Below are 17,761 nucleotides of genomic sequence, written 5' to 3'. Positions count from 1 at the left end.
TTGGAGGGAAGCGGGAGCGCCATCATCCTGTGGAACTTGCTAAGGTGGTTCATCTGAGAAGGCCCCCCCTCCTGGTATCACTGGGATAAGACACCCATACAGAACCAGTTAGTTCACCTGTCTGCAGGTTACCCCCACTGATCTCTATTCACTTCATTGCTTATAACCTGAAAAATGTGAAGCCACTGGCTGCCATCTTGATACTCTCCCCTCCCACTGAGATGCGCAATAATTATGCCTACATGTGTAGCATTTGGCTGCAAAAACAAGCAGTTTGCCGGGTGTGGGAAGACATCTCACAGGTTATTTTTACATTCAGTGGATGTAGTAACCAATAAAATTCATATGTACGCTAATGTATCCTGTTTATGTCGCGTAACATTGGTCTGGCTATCTCAGGCCGACTTAAAGGCATAGCCTGAGTTCGCCATCGACGTGTCTTATGTTAGAAAATAGAAAGTAGAGTAAATAGAAAATAATTCACCGTGAAATGTCAATGCTGTATTTCTTTATTAAGTGGGTAATGCTCTCATTTTTTGTAGTTTCTCGTTTGAAAAAGCCATGTGACGAAACATTGTATCTTATACTGATGGGGGGGGGAAAGCAATACAAATATTTTTAAAAGCTAATAAACAGACAGCACAAAAGTATATGACAATATGAAGTTTGCAAATAGGAAAATACTACAGCATTAACAGACATGTACTTGTAATTCAATCTTGATGTGAAATCTAGGAATTATATATAATATGTATTCCAAAAAAGTTAAAAAAATAAAAATAAAAAAAAACAATCAACTGGACTTTGTTTCCAAGTTTGAAGACAATTCGCTTTTTCAATTCAAAATGTCAGGAATAGCGTTGAGTTTGAATCTTTATACAGTAGCCCAACAACGCCTTGTTTTGCTTAGAAAACAGGCAAATTAAAATGGACAAACGGGTCCACCCCTTTGTAATGGGGTTGTTTGGCTTCTTTGCTAGTTTGCAATACCTGATACCTGTCTGTGTCTCTGAAAGGGGGTTGTTAAATGGAAGAAGTGCGACCTCCTCGGGACAACACTCTGCGGTACATCTACACCCACTGCTCCCTATTTATTCACTGGATTGCTGATTTCCCATTGGTAGTTCGGGGTTGAAGTGAAGCCACCGGCCACCATATTGATACTCCCTAGTTAGACCAGTCACAGTGTAAACAATATGTACGTGACAGCATAGATGATTTTCTCATTTTCAGGGGGACTTAGGACTTTTAAAATAAAAATAAATTCATCACCTTGACACACTCTCCGTTTCATAGCATAAGTATATTAATTTAGAAAAATAGGAACATCACATCGCATAGTCAGTGTGAAGTTAATGAAGTCTATAAATCATGTAATATAACATATTATACAAATCCCTCACAACAAAATGAATGTGCTAATGAAACACAATAAAACAGATGTACCAAAAGTGCTAAATTGATGAGGTACATGTAATATACATATATTGATGACATTTTTGTGGTAATTACATATTACATGTAATTTTAATATTTCACATCAAGTCTGAATTACAAGTACAAGTCTGTTAAGGCTACAGTATTTTCCTATTTGCAAATTGTGCATACATGATGCCATATACCTTTATGCTCTGTCTATATATTAGCCTGTTTGAGTTGCTTTTTTTTCCGTCAGAATATAACATGCATTATATTTCAGCACATTGCTTTTACAAATGAAATTTACAAAAAAACACTATAAAACAACAGCATTATCCACTTAATAATTACTATAATTCCATTTACCAGTAAATTACTTGCTATTTACTCTACTTTCTATTTTCTAACATTAGACACAATGTCGATGGCGAACTCAGTCAATGTCTTGGAGCTGGTCTGAGATAGCCAGACTAATGTTATACTATACTATAGGATACATCAGCGCATATATGGATTTACTTGAGTACATTCACTGACTGTGAAATTTCCTGTGAAACGTCTTTTCAGAGCTGGCAAACTGCTAGATTTTGCAGCCAAATGCTCACCTGTCTGCAGGTTACCTGCCCCTCTCACCTGTAAGCTCACCTGTCGGTAGCTTACTTGCTCCTCTCACCTGTTAGTTCACCTGTCTGCAGGTTACCTGCCCCTCTCACCTGTAAGCTCACCTGTCGGTAGCTTACTTGCTCCTCTCACCTGTTAGTTCACCTGTCTGCAGGTTACCTGCCCCTCTCACCTGTAAGCTCACCTGTCGGTAGCTTACTTGCCCCTCTCACCTGTTAGCTCACCTGTCTAAAGGTTACCTGCTCCTCTCACCTGTTAGCTCACATGTTTGCAGGTTACCTGCACATCTCACCCTTTAGCTGACCTGTCTGCAGGTTACCTGCACATCTCACCCGTTTGCTCATCTGTCTGCAGGTTACCTGCCCGTCTCACCCGTTAGTTCATCTGTCTGCAGGTTATCTGCCCATCTCACCAATTAGCTCACCTGTCTGCAGGTTACCTGCCCGTCTCACCCGTTAGCTCATCTGTCTGCAGGTTATCTGCCCGTCTTACCCGTTAGTTCATCTGTCTGCAGGTTATCTGCCCATCTCACCAATTAGCTCACCTGTCTGCAGGTTACCTGCCCGTCTCACCCGTTAGCTCATTTGTCTGCAGGTTACCTGCCCGTCTCACCCGTTTGCTCATCTGTCTGCAGGTTACCTGCCCGTCTCACCCGTTAGCTCATCTGTCTGCAGGTTATCTGCCCGTCTTACCCGTTAGCTCATCTGTCTGCAGGTTACCTGTGTCTCACCCGTTAGATCACCTGTTTGCAGGTTACCTGCAAGTCTCACCCGTTAGCTCATCTTTCTACAGGTTACCTGCCTATTTCACATATTAGCTCACCTGTCTGCAGGTAAGCAGTTTTAAAAGCAATGCCTGAGGAGCACCAGCTCTAGGTGACCCTTCAGCAGCTTCCTACTTGTATCTGACCTGCCACGTCCTCATTGGCTGAGGGTTCTTTGCTTGTCTTATCACCATGTTACATGAGCTCTAAGGTCCAGCTGTCTGAGACCAGCTGAGATGTTTGTTGTCTGAGACTCTGTCGCATGAACGTGTCCACAGAAGAACTCAGTGAGGAGCAAAGTCAGGAAAACAAACATATTTGACACTTGGAGAAGGAGGTCAGGGACACTAGGACAGGACCGGCTGGAACTCGTACAGTCTGACACAATATTGAGGCGCTTTCAGGTTTTCTGCCCAGATCAGCACAGAGTAAAGCAGGTTGTATTTGATGGAAGATTAACTTTCAGGAGACTCATTGATCTGGAGAAGATCAGGAACAGGATAGCTTCTGGTTTTCTCCTTTCAATCATTAATGTTCAACAGGCTTTCCTCTGCTGCTCTCCACACCCCTAAACTCCCTCCGTTCTCTCTGTCCGGTCTGTCCAGTTGCCCAGCAGCCTTCAGACTGTAAGTACAGCCAGAAAATCCTCTTTTCTCTTGTTTTCTGTAATCCTTCAGGAATTCTCAGCAGTCTGAGCTCCAATATTTCAGGTTATAGCTGAGCCCAGCAGCTGCAGAAAGGTTCCTCCTTGAGGGGGACAAAGGGGTTAATGTGGGTCAGGTTGGGCAGTGTGGGGGTCTTTGGAGGCAGAGGGATCAATATGCATTCTTGATGCTGAGTTTTGATTTGATGTCTTGCTATGATGGAGCTAAGGTCCTGAACTCTCCAGAACACTCTGGTCCTTCCTCTTCTCACTGAGATGGGGTTCACAGACCTGCTAGAAGAGGTGAGTGAGGCTTCTTCCTCTGCAGTAATCGTGGGATCCATCCAGGTGTGTAAAATAGAGTTGCTGTTGTCTGCTTGCCATGGCAAGGTGGGCGGTTTTGGCAGGTACCAGTGGATCCATGTCACCCTAATCAGTTTACCCGGTCTGATGATGGCGAGTCAGAACCTACTGAACAACTTTGTCTCAGGAGTCCCAACCCATCACTGCAACCCTGTCACCAATCAGAGCCTGGACGACCTGGCGTTCTCCTTCCAGGTAACCTAACCTGGACTGTGAGGCTACCTGAGAGCAGATGCTGCACTGTGATTGGCAGTCCAATAATGGGCCCTAATTGGCTGTTTCAGGTGGACAAGCAGCAGCTGCTGAAAGTCTTTATTCCTCCAGATCCTTCAGGAAATAGACTTGACCGCTGCAGGAGGTAACAAGTTCTTTCTTTGTGCTTCTTGATTGTGACAAAGACACTTCTGAGATCACCTCCTGTGTTACCTCAGGTATGTGGAGCCTCAGTGGCATCTGTTGCACCTGAACGGCTCTTTGAATGTCAGCCAGCTCCAGACTGAAGGATGTGTTGACGGATGGAGCTTCGACCAATCAGAGTTTTCTGCAACCACCGTCTCCGAGGTAACATCAGATCAGTGGGAGAAGACGTGTGAATATTTGGTCTGCGACATGAAGAGGAGATTTGAGGGTGTGATCCAAGGGTGTAACTTTGTTAAGAAAGTTAGTGGGGACACTCAAGTGGTGGCTGATGGACCTAAAGTTACTCGACCTGAACACTGATAAGGTTTTTGTATTTTCCCAAAACAACCTCAAACATATATTTATTGAATCCTTTCCTGAGTAACAGATGAGTACCAAAATGCACTGATATTTATATTTATAGATAGATAGAGAGATGCCTTTTAGTGCAATATATTTGTATATAGGGCCCAAAAACATCTATGTATAAAAAATTTAAGAATAACAGCCGATTGCGATGCAAAAATTGATATATCATGCATCTCTAGAATGTACAATTTAAATTCCATCCATCCAGAAGAATATGGATATGTTGCATCTTTTCTTGTAAACTTTCTGGTAAACTTGGAGATATTTTATTGCATGTTTCATATCCCAGTAAATCTGTTTCACCTTTAATCTGCAGCTCTCCTTATCTCTCTCTATGCTCTGTTTAAAAAGATTTTTGAACCTCTTTACTAATATAATACTAGAAACAAAATTTAATTATATATAGAAGCTCTGCAGTCTGATTATGTCTGTAAAATAAGAAAACGTGTTAATTTTAACCTGGTCCTCTGAGAAGCCAAGCTTTTTTAACTAGTAAAGAAGAACATTTAAACTGTTTTTTCCCAAGCTTCTTGCATTATAATAGTAACTTGTGTAGTAATATAATATATATTACAGTCTTGAGCCTTTATTTAGCTGGAACAACTCTGTATGTCCAACGAACAGATTTTTGAGTGGCATCTCTAATTTATCTAACAGACCCATCTGCTAACTTTTAATGAAACATCTATCCAAGTAGCTGCTGGTTAATGCTGCTGTGTGTCTCTCCTCCTCCATGTAGCTATTATATGCGCAGCGAATGCAGATAATATTATGTCTCAAAGCAACAGATCCGATGATGTTACACCGAGAGTCGGGACACGGGAGCAGCGTGAGAGAGGAAAAAAAACACACTCAAAACGTTCTGAACACAGATGGCTGCACCCAACATCTGTTAAATTTGGCTAAAGTAGATGAGTAGAAAGGGGAAAAAAAGCGGAAATTATTGGTGGGGACTGTCCCCACCCGTCCTTCAGAAAGTTACGCCTGTGCTGCGGTCCATACCTGCTTCCTGGCCTCATGCGGTGTTTCTCTAGCTAAAACCTGATAGTCCCATTTCTGATTAATCTGTTCAATTTCTACTTTCTGGACTGAATGTTGCAAATGTTGCTTCGTGCTTAAGACCTGCTTAGGATGTTACCACTCAACAAACCTCCTCTTTCTCCTCCCGACTCCCTCAGTGGGACCTGGTCTGTTCAATGCGTCCCCTCAAACAGATGATCCAGACCATCTATATGGGTGGAGTATTAGCAGGAGCCATCATTTATGGTGGCCTATCTGACAGGTAAGACTCACCTGTTCAAACCTTTATATCAGTTGAAGGTACCTGAAAGCTCAAACTCCCTGTCTCTCAGGTTTGGAAGGAAGACTGTCCTTATATGGTCCTATCTACAGCTGGCGGTGCTGGGTTGTAGCGCTGCCCTTTCTCCTTCATACACAGCCTACTGTATCTTCAGGGCCCTGAGCGGGATGGCAGTGTCTGGAATCATCCTCAATGGAGTCTCCCTCAGTAAACATTTAATGTTTTTACACATCTCGAATTTCGGGTCCCAGCTGTACCGCACCTTTGAAACCAGAACCTATGCAGAACTTTCATCTGTGAATCTTTTTCTTTTTTCCCTCCAGTTTTTATTGCCATTACACTGTCACAAGAGCGATGAAATGAACTCTCTGCATTTAACCCATCCCCTTGGGGGGTTTGGGGTGGGCAGTGTGGTATTAAGGCTGATTTATACTCACAAACAGGGTTGTCTGCAGTGAATGCAAATGTGCCCCCGTCCCTTCCGCAGACACTTTGCTGCATCGCTTCGAAATTGCAGGTGGCCGCAGACAGGAGGTATCTGAATGGTCAAATCTACATCCGCCCTACACAGTGCATATTTGCTGTTTGGTACTTACCAGCTTGTTTTGTTTGTATGACCGCCATTGCAGAAAATGACTCGTGAACTCGGCTGTATCTAGACAGCTAGTTCGAGATTGTCCCTCTTGCGTTGTGGCATGGAAGCTCACTGTGACAAACTGCTGCAGGAGGATAACCTGCCCTTAAAGGGTCTTTAATTAGGGACCCACAGTGGCAGTCTGTGGGAGTGGGGCTCGAACTCAGAACCTCAGGATTCCAATCTCCTAACTACTAGGACGCCACTCCCCCAAATCTTGGGTCTAGAACTTTACATTTTGTTGTGTCACTTTAAAGGCAGCACAGCAAAACAAAGCAGAGTGAGAACTTTTGTCTACCACCATGTCAGCACCATTCAGGTCCGTTATTCAGCTAAAATAACAGTGGCCAATAGATATGTGGGTCAGAACTTCATCACTGACCTTCAGCCAACCTCTGGATCCTCCATTATAATGGATCAGTGATAATATCGTATCTGTTCTGGTTCCTTTTTAAAATGTAAATTATCGTTAGGAAAGTTGGACTTTTCTGTTGCATAAAATGATAAAAAAAAATCATCCTTTATTTGTTTTCTCTCTCACGTTGATGCTGTTTACATGTAAAGCTCTCACTGTCTTACTCTGTGTCCTCAGAGGTGGAGTGGATCCCTACCAAAACGAGGACAGTAGTGGGAACGCTCACCTCCTTCTTCTTCACCTTTGGTCAGATGATCTTGGCAGGCCTTGCCTATTGGCTGAGAGACTGGAGGAAGCTACAGGTGGTCGTTTGTGCTCCTCAGTTCTTGTTTTTTGCCTACAGCTGGTCAGTGCAACCTCAGAACCTTCTCTGATGGGTCAGGAGTTTCGTCGTTCTCTTTCGATTAGTCAGAGCATTCATGATTTCTCTCTGACTGGTCAGGTGGTATGCAGAGTCAGCTCGTTGGTTGGTGCTAAACCGTCAGTCTGAGAAGGCCTTGAAGAGTCTCCACAGAGTTGCTCGGATCAATCAGAAACCAGAGATCATCAACAAACTGACCCTGGAGGTAACTTCTCAGTACATGAACAGGTGTTGTCTGACCAATCACAGTCTGACTTTGGTACCATGTGACTGCAGGTTCTGAAGTCTCACATGAGCAAAGAGATTGAATCAAGTCGGTCATCGTTTACAGCCGTTGATCTGCTGAAAACCAGGCGGATAAGACGCATCTCCATCTGTCTGGTCGCTGTCTGGTCAGAACATTACCTCTTTTACTTGTGTCCTGTCTTCAGGAAGTGATGTAATTTCTGTTGGGGTTAGGGATCTTTACCTGTGTAGGTGCTGACCCTTACTGGTGCTGACCCCTGTCTGCAGGTTCTCCACCAGTTTTGCATATTATGGTTTGGCAATGGACCTGCAGAAGTTTGGGGTGAGTTCTCTGGTTACCTGTCTATCCTCTGACTGAACCGAGTTCTGGCATCCAGTAGTGTCCTGTAATGATCTGTGTTCTGATTGGCTGTGGGTCATTCCAGGTGAGTATTTACCTGATGCAGATCATCTTTGGAGCTGTGGATATCCCTGCCAAATTCATGGCTCTGGGCCTGCTCAGTTACCTGGGGCGACGGGTGTCTCAAGTGTTGTGTCTCTTCCTGTCGGCCCTCATCATCTTCGCCAACATCTTTGTCCCTACAGGTATTGACTTTCTGGTTCAGGTGTTATCTTAAATCCGGCCCCTCTTCAGAGTCTCTCCCTGATCCCAGATCACATCTCTAAACCACATTTTTTATTAAATTCTATTTGCAATCTAGGTTTCCCCAGTGAGTCTGATGCTGTGTTGCATGTTTCTAATTCTGACCCATTTCAGGTCCTAGGTCTGAAAATGACTCATCTTGAATCTCTAATCCTTATTTAAATGCTGTGTTAAATTCTGACATGATCCTGATGATCTCTGACCATATTGTTCTGACCCAGGCCTTTTCTGGTCCTATTTGTGATCTGACCCCGGTCTTGGTTCTGACAGTGATTCATTGAGTGATTTGATTTTGATTTGAGTCAAAGACAATTTTATCCTGATCCAGTCTGATTCTAAAATCTGTAGAGATGCAGACCCTAAGAACCACCTTGGCTTGTCTGGGTAAAGCCTTCACTTCGGCCTCCTTCACCACCGTCTACCTTTACACTGGAGAGCTTTATCCCACCGTCATCAGGTGAGTCCAATTGGGCTTAGTTCTGTAGAGATGATCAGAACATATAAAGGGGTGTTGTATTTTCAGGCAGACAGGAATGGGCTTTGTCTCCATGATGGCGAGGATTGGCAGCATGGCGGCCCCTGCAGTCCTGATCCTGGACGAGGTAATCTGGTACAAACAGAATCAGAAAAAAAAGTGTTCATTGTGGATTCTGTGATGAATTGATGAGGAGTAGCGACTCCTACAGGACTTTCAGTAATAATGCAGCACTACTTTAACTACTTATTTGACAGTCCAGTTCAGTCTACAGAATTCAATGTGTTAACTTTTTCTGCAGTTATATTGGGTTCAGTTCAGTCCACAGGTTTTTACAGGTCTGATTCATGAAGAGGTGCATCTGGTCCAACTCAGTCCAAAGAGTTCACCAGGTCAGATTCCTCAGAGGTTACATTAAGTCCAATGTAATCCACAAGGTTTAATAGATCTGATTTGTCTGAAGTCATTTCAGCTTTAATTCAGCTTGCAAGATTCAACAAGTCTAAGGCATTGATATCAGGTCCAACTAAATCCACAGGAATCAAACAGTCCAAGTAATTTTAACAGTGTCAACAGGTCTAGCCATCAGCTGCTACATAAAGGCCAGTTCAGTCCACAGAGTTCAACAGGTCCAATTTGTCTGGTGTCCCTTTAGGTCCAATCAGTCATCAGTAGGATGATTATCTTGGGAAGTTAATTGTATCTAATTAATTCAAGCATTAATCAACTAAAAGGTTCAGTTAATTAAGTGAGTGGGTTTGGAAATCTATCCTGTCATAATAATATCAACAACACTCTCTTTATGGAGTAAAGTCCAATTGAACTTTTCTGCTAAGCTCTTCAATGATTCATTTATTTTGGACTAATGAACTCCCTGTATATATGATCATTATCACATCATCTACATAGTAACTTATCCAAAAATGTTGTTGACTGAATAAATGATTTCCCCAGGTTTTTCCTGCACTACCCAGTATAATCTATGGGGGCGCTGCAGTGCTGGCTAGTGGCTTTGCCTGCTTCCTGCCAGAGACACTCAACAAGCCGCTGCCTGATACCATTGAAGATGTGGAGGAAAGCAGGTGAGCTGCTGACCCAAAGCATTGAGTTGCTCCTCAGGTATTTTTTGCTGTAATCCAATGGTGGCTGGATGGATGGGAGATGCAGGAAAATTCTGGGAACTACTGGACTAGAGCAACTATTCAGGATCTTTGAAGGAGAGGACTACTTTCTGTTTCTAGAGAACGTTGATAAGATTGAGGCATATACAGTAGTAGCCATTCAAAATTTTCCCACTTTCCTTGATGGGCCCTTGGCTGGTCCCCTACAACTCCTTTTTAAACATCAATATTTCTACTAAAATATTCTTTCTGTCATGATTTGTGGACATTAAGGTCTAAAGAGAAGCGTCATCTTCTGGTCAGACCCTGTAATTTAATGAAAGAGTGGAGTCAGAGTAAGAAAATATGCAAGAGGGGTCCACTCCAGTAGCTGGAAGTTGGAGGGGATTTTGCTGGGAGTTGGAGGGAGGTGGGCTGCCATTCAGCTGGCTTTTGGCTGGGAAGGGCTATTTTGAATGGCTGCTACTGTATGATGCTCATTGGTTAAAGAGACAAAGGTAGGAGGGTCTTCATTACACAGATTGACACCCATGGGCTGGGTCTGAATGTCCGCTCTAATCACTATTTAGGGCACTATATAGTGGTCACGCCTTTTTAAATGAGTGAACATCTTGGGGATGAACTCAATCTAGTGGACTCAAAATTTCCAACAATGCACCTTGAAGTGTGGTTAGTGGTCACTAACCAAGCAGATATATCCCGGAATGCTTCGCAAGAGCTCTCCTCATAAAGCATCATGAGATACGTTGTGACAGCGCCCCGCTGTCGGGTAGCAACAGCAAATAACAAAAGATGGTGCATGCACCATGCGCCAAGGCGGAGTTATGTGACCAACGAGGAGCCAAAAGTTGTAATCATCTGTACAAACGGTCAGTTAACTGAGTTCACTATAAAGTCCACAATATATTCCCGCCTTTATATAGTGATTGAGGGATCTAGTGGTTAGGGCAGACGTTCAGACACAGACATAAATATCCATAATAAAGGCTAAATGTCTCGTCTGCCCTGCTGGAGGTCAAGGGGAATACCAGGTGGGCATCTTGTAACAGGCAGCTCCATCACTGGTAACATTATATTAACAATAACTTAATCTATTTTTTACCATTTAAAAAAAATTATAAATGTCAGAGGTGTAGTAATGTCACTGCACATATTTTGATAATTAGAACCATGACCTTATATAATATATGCAACCACAAGATACTTTTGTTAAATCATTACATAGGTTGTTAAAACTCAGTGTACAGAATGACAATAATGGGCCAGGACTTTAACGTATTCATTAGTTGGAAACATTTTAACATGTTGAAAATATTAATCCACTTAATTATATTTTCTTTTTTACATATTAAAATCCCAAACGGGAACCTTTGTATTTGCTGTTTCTTTTACACCCTAAAATCTGTATTGGGCAGGGTCAGGGGTTACGGTTATGGTGTAGAACTGAACTGAAGTCAATGGAAAGGCCCCCAAAAGATGGAGAGACAAGTTTGTGTGTGTGTGTGTATTTTATGGCTGTTAACAATTAATCACATCCAGATTAAATCTTTTGTTTTCAAACTAAATGAGTGTAATGTTATTAATAATTATTAATATATAAATACATATAAATGCATGTGTAATTAAATGATATTTGCCTGGATATCATACTACTATAAATCTAAAGTATGAAGATTCACTGTATAGATGTATGATGTATATTGTACACATATGTATAATGTAAACACAAACTTTCATTTTCAATGCAAACAATCATTCTACAGCCCTAAATATTCACCCACACACACTTTTCTTGCTATATGTAATAAGGATCATGTGTTGACTCCCATTGTTTTTCAGGCCTCTAAAGATAAGCCTAACCATTACCAGTGTATACCTCACCCTAACCCAACTGACCCCTTAACCCTAAAGCTAACCATTAGCAGAATATCTTGTGAGGAGCAGCTAAATGTCCTCACTCCAAAGGTTAAAAGCTGAAACTGGTCCGTACTCTCATTCTAAAATAGGAGTACATACACTGTCTGTATATATCATGATTAATAATGAAATATTTGTGGTTTCTACTTTGATAACGTGCATAAACTATACAACTATACAGCATAATTAAGTTTAAGAAAAAAAGATAATTTTTAAATGTTAACATTTGTATGAAACTGAACCGTTTTTCAAGATTTTAACAAGATCAGAGAAGCTGTTTACGGTCTGATCACTCACTTTACATTAGGGACCACATAGTTTGCCACAAAGGTTTCCTGGGAAAAGATGGCCACTGCTGATAATAGAAATACCATCATAAAACATCTAGCCTTTATTATGGGTTTCTATGCTGAGACAAACAGCAGGAGAGACAGAGAATTGGAGGAGAATCACATGGGTTCAATTAATATGTTCCTAAACTGGAAGCATCCACACTATCTTCCTCTGAGGTCAGGAAAAGAGTGAATGAACTTTTAATATTCTATTATTGAATTGTTGCAATTAAAGGTTTAGTGGAGGATGTTATTTTTCCGGGTTGGTCATCAAAATAAATTGTCTTCCTAATTGTCAATTATTCTGGTGATATGTTTACCAAAGGCCGTCCTACGTGCCTTTCCCCATTTTCACTGACCGGTGGTGAGTGTGACATAGTGGAAAAATTGCAAATCTTCTTTTGGAAAGTAAGCTTGTATGAGCGATGCAAGCTGCAACTTTTAAACACAGTGTGCACGAGGAGAAATGGGCTTGTGCTCTCGCACGCGTTTAATATATGTTCCCTATTATTTTTATTCTCAAAAAACTCTCCACTATACATGTAAATAACAGTAAAATCATTCAGATTCATCAAACCTTTAGATCAGGAAATTAACTTAATTCCTTACTTTGCCTGATAACTATTAGTCTGATAGGTCGGGTACTTTTCAGTAATCAGTGTTGGCAAGTAACAGAGTACATCTACTTGATTCATGTACTTAAGTACTATTTTACTATTTTTGAGTATCTTTACTTGATTTTTTTCAGGTAAAGATACTTTTTCAAGGAAAGATTTTGGGGGACGACAACTTATAACTTTCACTCCACAACATTTCAAAATCATATTGTACTTTCTACTCCACTGTATTTCTACGAAGCTGCTAGTTACTTGTTCCTTTTGGCTCATTGCTGTTTTTCTTTGTAAAAATGCAATGTCAACATGGTGGACAGCAGCCCTTAGGACTGAATCTAGACATCACTGCTTTAGAGTTTTGCATGACATTCCTCAAAAGTAAAAAAAATCAGGGCAGACATTTATAGTTAATACATTTTATTAGGTGATTGAGTGCGGTTTGTGTGTGGTATTAAATTAAATCATAAACCTGTATTCCATAGTAAAAGGTTTCACCTTTATTTGCCATTTTTTTGCTGAAGTTCTTTACCAGTGTTGTAGAATTTGCAGCAGAGCTTCTATGCATTAATCCATCAGGTGGTTTCTGATAGTTAAAGTTATTTTAATTACTCTGAAAATTATACAGAAATGTACTGATATTAGAACATTTCATTTGCATCTTTGAATACTGAAGTGCTTTTTAATGTGTGCACTTTTTAATACTTAGTATTAGAATTTTCTAAAATTGTACTAGATTTGTCTATGAGTATCAACACTTTTACTCAAGTACTACAGTTGAGTACTTCGTCCACCACTGTCGGTAATTGTTTGCTACACTGAGGTAGTTTGTCAAAGTAAGGTTTCCAACAACACTGACCAGTATTTTCAATTACTCTGCCAGTAGTTCCCACCTGGACGACGGTGTGGCTCTGAAAGAGGGCGTGGCCCTGAAAGAGGGCGTGGCCACGGAGGACGGTGTGTCTTTAAAAGGAATAAAAGAAAAAGAAGGTACTGGCCTCAATGCTCTCTAACCAATCAGAGGATTCGACATCAGAGTCAGCGCCAATGACAGCTGAACATCAACCAATCAGACAGTTTGACAATTTGAACCTTACAATCCAATCTGTAATCAATGAACAGGTGATGGATTGCAGATGAATCTGAAGAATATGAGCTAAAATAATGAATCATGTTTAATGTCTAGACTTAAAAGATTAATAAACTGAATGTGACAAACTGATTGTTGATCATCAATTACTGGTTGAAACTATTGTCAGCCTTTTAATAAAGCTGTTAATGACCTGTGAGTGATTTCTTTGTTTGTGGTTCTCAGACTATGTGTGCTGTCTGAACATGTGGCAGTTAGCATGGCCGCTAATCCTGCATTAAAAATGAGTTAAAACTTCGAACACAATGGAAGATTTTCTCCGTCTATGATGATGTTCCTCAGATCAGGAACACCCTGCAGCACTGTGTGCCTCTGCAGACGTAAGCAGAAACAAAAACAGAATGTGACCTGCAAAGGGGGGAACTTTTCAAGCAAGATGCACCAGAACACAGAATTGTCCACAATACTTTATTAAACAAATTCTTAAAAATAAAAAACATTTCTTTAAAACATTTCTTTTAAAGAAATGTTTTAAAGAAATGTCCTCAGTCTCTGGAAAGGGCTCATAGGAAATAAGGGCAATTTAACTTATTCCAAAAACATAAATGAACAAAACATGCAATGCAAAAGGAAACAAAGTAGTAATTTCAATAATAAGCAAAGGGTAAAAGGAAATAAAACAAGTACTTCAAACAATGGAACAAATTGTCACTGTCCAATATCATATGCCTTTCAATGGGGCCAGAGGAGTTATGCCCCGCTCGCTCAGCCTGTCCAAGCAGCAACTGGTTTTGTTGAGAGCTGCCCAAACACACCGTCAAAACAAGACAGCAGAGAATTCAAAGCACTGCAGCTCAAAGGCAACCCCAGGAGAGGAAACACAGCCTATCCAGCGAGAAGGCGGACTAGCAGGTAAGGACTAGATGGAAGCCGCTCGCCATAACAACCTCTCGCTGTAGCCGCTGTAGGTACCAGATTGACTCGGGCTGCCAGATTGACTCGGGGGCCCGCGCCTTTTGATGACGTCACAATACATAATTGTTTTAACGTTTGCACAATTGCGCAAAACATTTTGATTGGTCTGGACAGCTTACTAAAGTAATTATAGCGGGGTGTAGGTTTTATTCGAAAGCGGGATTGCTGTTTGTAAACGGACAATTTTACGAAGACATTCTCCATGGTCCCTGCGCCTTCTGATGACGTCACCGAATTCGCCATGGGCCTTGCGCCTCCCGATGACGTGACATTATGGCAATGCCACTCAAACAAACTACATTGAGCCCGCGGTCTGCATTTGTAACGAGAATAAATTCAGGAGAATGAAGCTAAAGGGATACAAAAAATAAACTTGTAATATTACAAAACCAAAAATACTACGAATACAAAGTATATTCAGAGATTAAAGTCCCTCTGATACTGTTTAAGTGACTGAGAAACTGCAGATTTGCCACATTTAAGATGGCGGACGCTCTGACGCATCTCAAAAGGCGCAGGCCCCCGAGTCAATCTGGCAGCCCGAGTCAATCTGGTACCTACACCGCCAACACCAGCACAGCAATGCTGCAGAAACACACAGCAGTAGTGATGGGCTATCTGAAGCCAGGCTTCGAGGCTTGTACCGAGTAATAAGGGGGCGTGTCAATGAAGCCCCGCTTCGAGGCCTGTGTTGTCTTGTTGAAAACCACGTGACTGGCAACAAACGAGGCCTCGCATTGCATTGGTCACGTGACTGCTTCATTTTGCGTGTTGGTTTTCAAAATAAAAGCGCGATGAATCCTGTTGCTTTGTGGGTTGTAGTAGGTGGTTTGGTCTCAGCAGAACAGTTTTCATCAGCAGTGGTTGTAATGGAGCCGTCAAAAAAGAGAAAAACCTCTCATATGTGGGAGTATTATAAGATGACAGATCACAACCTGAAACAGTGAAAAAAGTCATATTCCTAAATAAAAACAATTAAACCTAAAATCCAGAAATTTCTATATTTTCTTTTGTTTAATCAGGAGATGCATCAGAATCACACATCAAAACCAGACTAAAAGCCATTAGAAGAGGCAAACTCTATGTGTAACTTGATATTAAGAATCAGAACTAGAACTCCTAGGAAGAGATGATTTTAAACAAATTCTGTCTTTAAGGAAGCAAGTTTCAAGCTCAAAGTACACAGAGTCTGCAGCAACAGTCACTCAGTTCTCAATACATTAAAGTAACACATATCTTCATTGTCTAATAAGTCCATGTCATAAAAGAAAACCTAACGCCACCACTGATGGTCAAGGATTAGATTGGCTACAAATCATTTTAATCATTAAAACATGACAATTGAATAGGATTCTCCTCTTACTAAACATGAGTTTGATGAAAACTTTGTGACAATATTGCATTTCCTAATATTTGGAAGTATGATCCAACTGAGTAACAAGGCTGTTACAGTTTCACCAGCAGATGTCACTAGTGAGTGATGAATGAAGCATCGAGTAATGAACTTTTTTCAACACTTTGCGTTGGAAAGCTTCATTGCTTCGTGAGGCTTCACTTGCCCATCACTACACAGCAGGTATAGCACCAAAGGCCAACCCCAATCCCAGCCACAGATGGTACTTACGTTTTTAGATGAGCGGATCAAGCACACCAGCCACTTAGGCAGCCGACATGTAGGGGAAACAAAGACTCATGCACCTCGCAGAGGCCTGCTCCACTATAAAGCCAACTGCACCTCCTGCCAATCAACGGCTTGCTTCTTGCTACACCTGGTGCACAGAGTGGGGAGGGTGGAACACTTTCCCACAACAAGAACACTTGTTGCATTGAAGCACTTGAGCTTCATTTAGATTGACCTCTGCTGGAGAAGTGCGCAGCTGCAGTCTGGTTTAGAACAGAGGGACTGGGTGCCCTCATTCATCCATAAATGATGTTCATCCCTGCTGATCCCTGGCTCGGTGACTCCTCGGTGAAACAGTTTCATCTCGGGTAAAGACTATAGGATTACAGATGGTGTAATGTAACTAAATTAATTTCTCCCTGGGATTATTAAAGTATTTCTGATTCCTGGTTGATGGGACAGGAGTTGTAAATCAAATGGTGCCCCAGGTGAAAGAGCTTCTGTGTTTCGCTGAATGTGTGCATTGATGACGGAAAGACATCTTCTGCCTCCATTGATCTGTTTGCTACAGTCTGTTGAATTCATGTTAATGTGGATTTAAAGACATTTCAAGTAGTGGAAAAAATTGGAGGGGGGAATATAAAAAAAAAAAAACGTTGAATCAACCAAAACTTTTGCAACCCCCATGCAGTACCTCAGTGGACCCCCTAGGGGTCATGGACCCCCTGTTGGAGACCTCCACACTAGACAATGGGCCAGTGGCTGCGGGAGTGGGACTCTGAGAAGAGTGGAAGGCAGTATAACATTGTGCAGAGGACTAATAAAGGTTGAGACATCCGTTTGGGGCAGAAGCAGGTCAGCTTTACAAGATTAATTGATTGATATCTTAGATTACTCTGATTTTGTTTCTGATGTTGGATTCATTTTGTTTTTTTTTTACTTTTATAAGGCTTTTCACTCTTTAGAATACGGTTTTATATTTCGAAGTCTAGAAGAGTTTGGATTTGGAAAGCTCTTTATATCTATGATCATAACTTCATATGAAAACAACAAAAGCTCTATCAAATGAATGAATGGCTCCTCCTAGATTTAACATTTGCAGAGGAATCAGACAGGGGTGCTCTGTCCCTCCCCTACCTGTTTCTTCTGGTAGCTCAACTTCTAGCTGATCATATTGAAACCAGTCCTCTGAAAGGATTAACTGTTGCTGAAAAAGAACTGGCTGTTGACTCTGCCCTGTTCTTAAAGGACAAGAATCTAATTTCTGTAGCGATCCAAGTAATGAATAATCTCTAAAAAGGCTTCTGGTTTGCATTTGATACTTAAAAATGTGAGATTATTTAAAGATTGCGCAGATATCAATTAAAGGCATTACAGTTAAAAATGAGGCTGTTTATTTAGGTATAACCATAAAAAAGAACTAAAATATCAAAGCTTATTACA

At 41.3% G+C, this 17,761-nt stretch overlaps 1 protein-coding gene across 1 annotated transcript; it reads left to right on the top strand.

Annotated features, from left to right (window-relative positions):
* The first annotated feature begins 3,150 nt into the window (after positions 1 to 3,150).
* Positions 3,151 to 9,752, top strand: oatx (organic anion transporter X). The gene is made up of 15 exons (XM_038288312.1): positions 3,151 to 3,429; positions 3,693 to 3,749; positions 3,837 to 4,004; positions 4,094 to 4,167; positions 4,241 to 4,370; positions 5,756 to 5,859; positions 5,930 to 6,084; positions 7,104 to 7,272; positions 7,369 to 7,492; positions 7,564 to 7,679; positions 7,801 to 7,855; positions 7,959 to 8,118; positions 8,525 to 8,633; positions 8,700 to 8,778; positions 9,606 to 9,752. The coding sequence occupies exons 2-15, from the start codon at positions 3,723 to 3,725 to the stop codon at positions 9,735 to 9,737; spliced, it is 1,602 nt and encodes a 533-aa protein (XP_038144240.1). The 5' UTR covers positions 3,151 to 3,429; positions 3,693 to 3,722; the 3' UTR covers positions 9,738 to 9,752.
* The last annotated feature ends 8,009 nt before the right edge of the window (positions 9,753 to 17,761 follow it).

The sequence above is a fragment of the Cyprinodon tularosa genome, unplaced genomic scaffold (assembly GCF_016077235.1).
Source record: "Cyprinodon tularosa strain WSP-4 unplaced genomic scaffold, ASM1607723v1 ctg251, whole genome shotgun sequence".
Taxonomy (NCBI): domain Eukaryota; kingdom Metazoa; phylum Chordata; class Actinopteri; order Cyprinodontiformes; family Cyprinodontidae; genus Cyprinodon; species Cyprinodon tularosa.
Note: the sequence above shows the minus strand (reverse complement) of the source record. Positions and strands in the feature narration are given on the sequence as shown.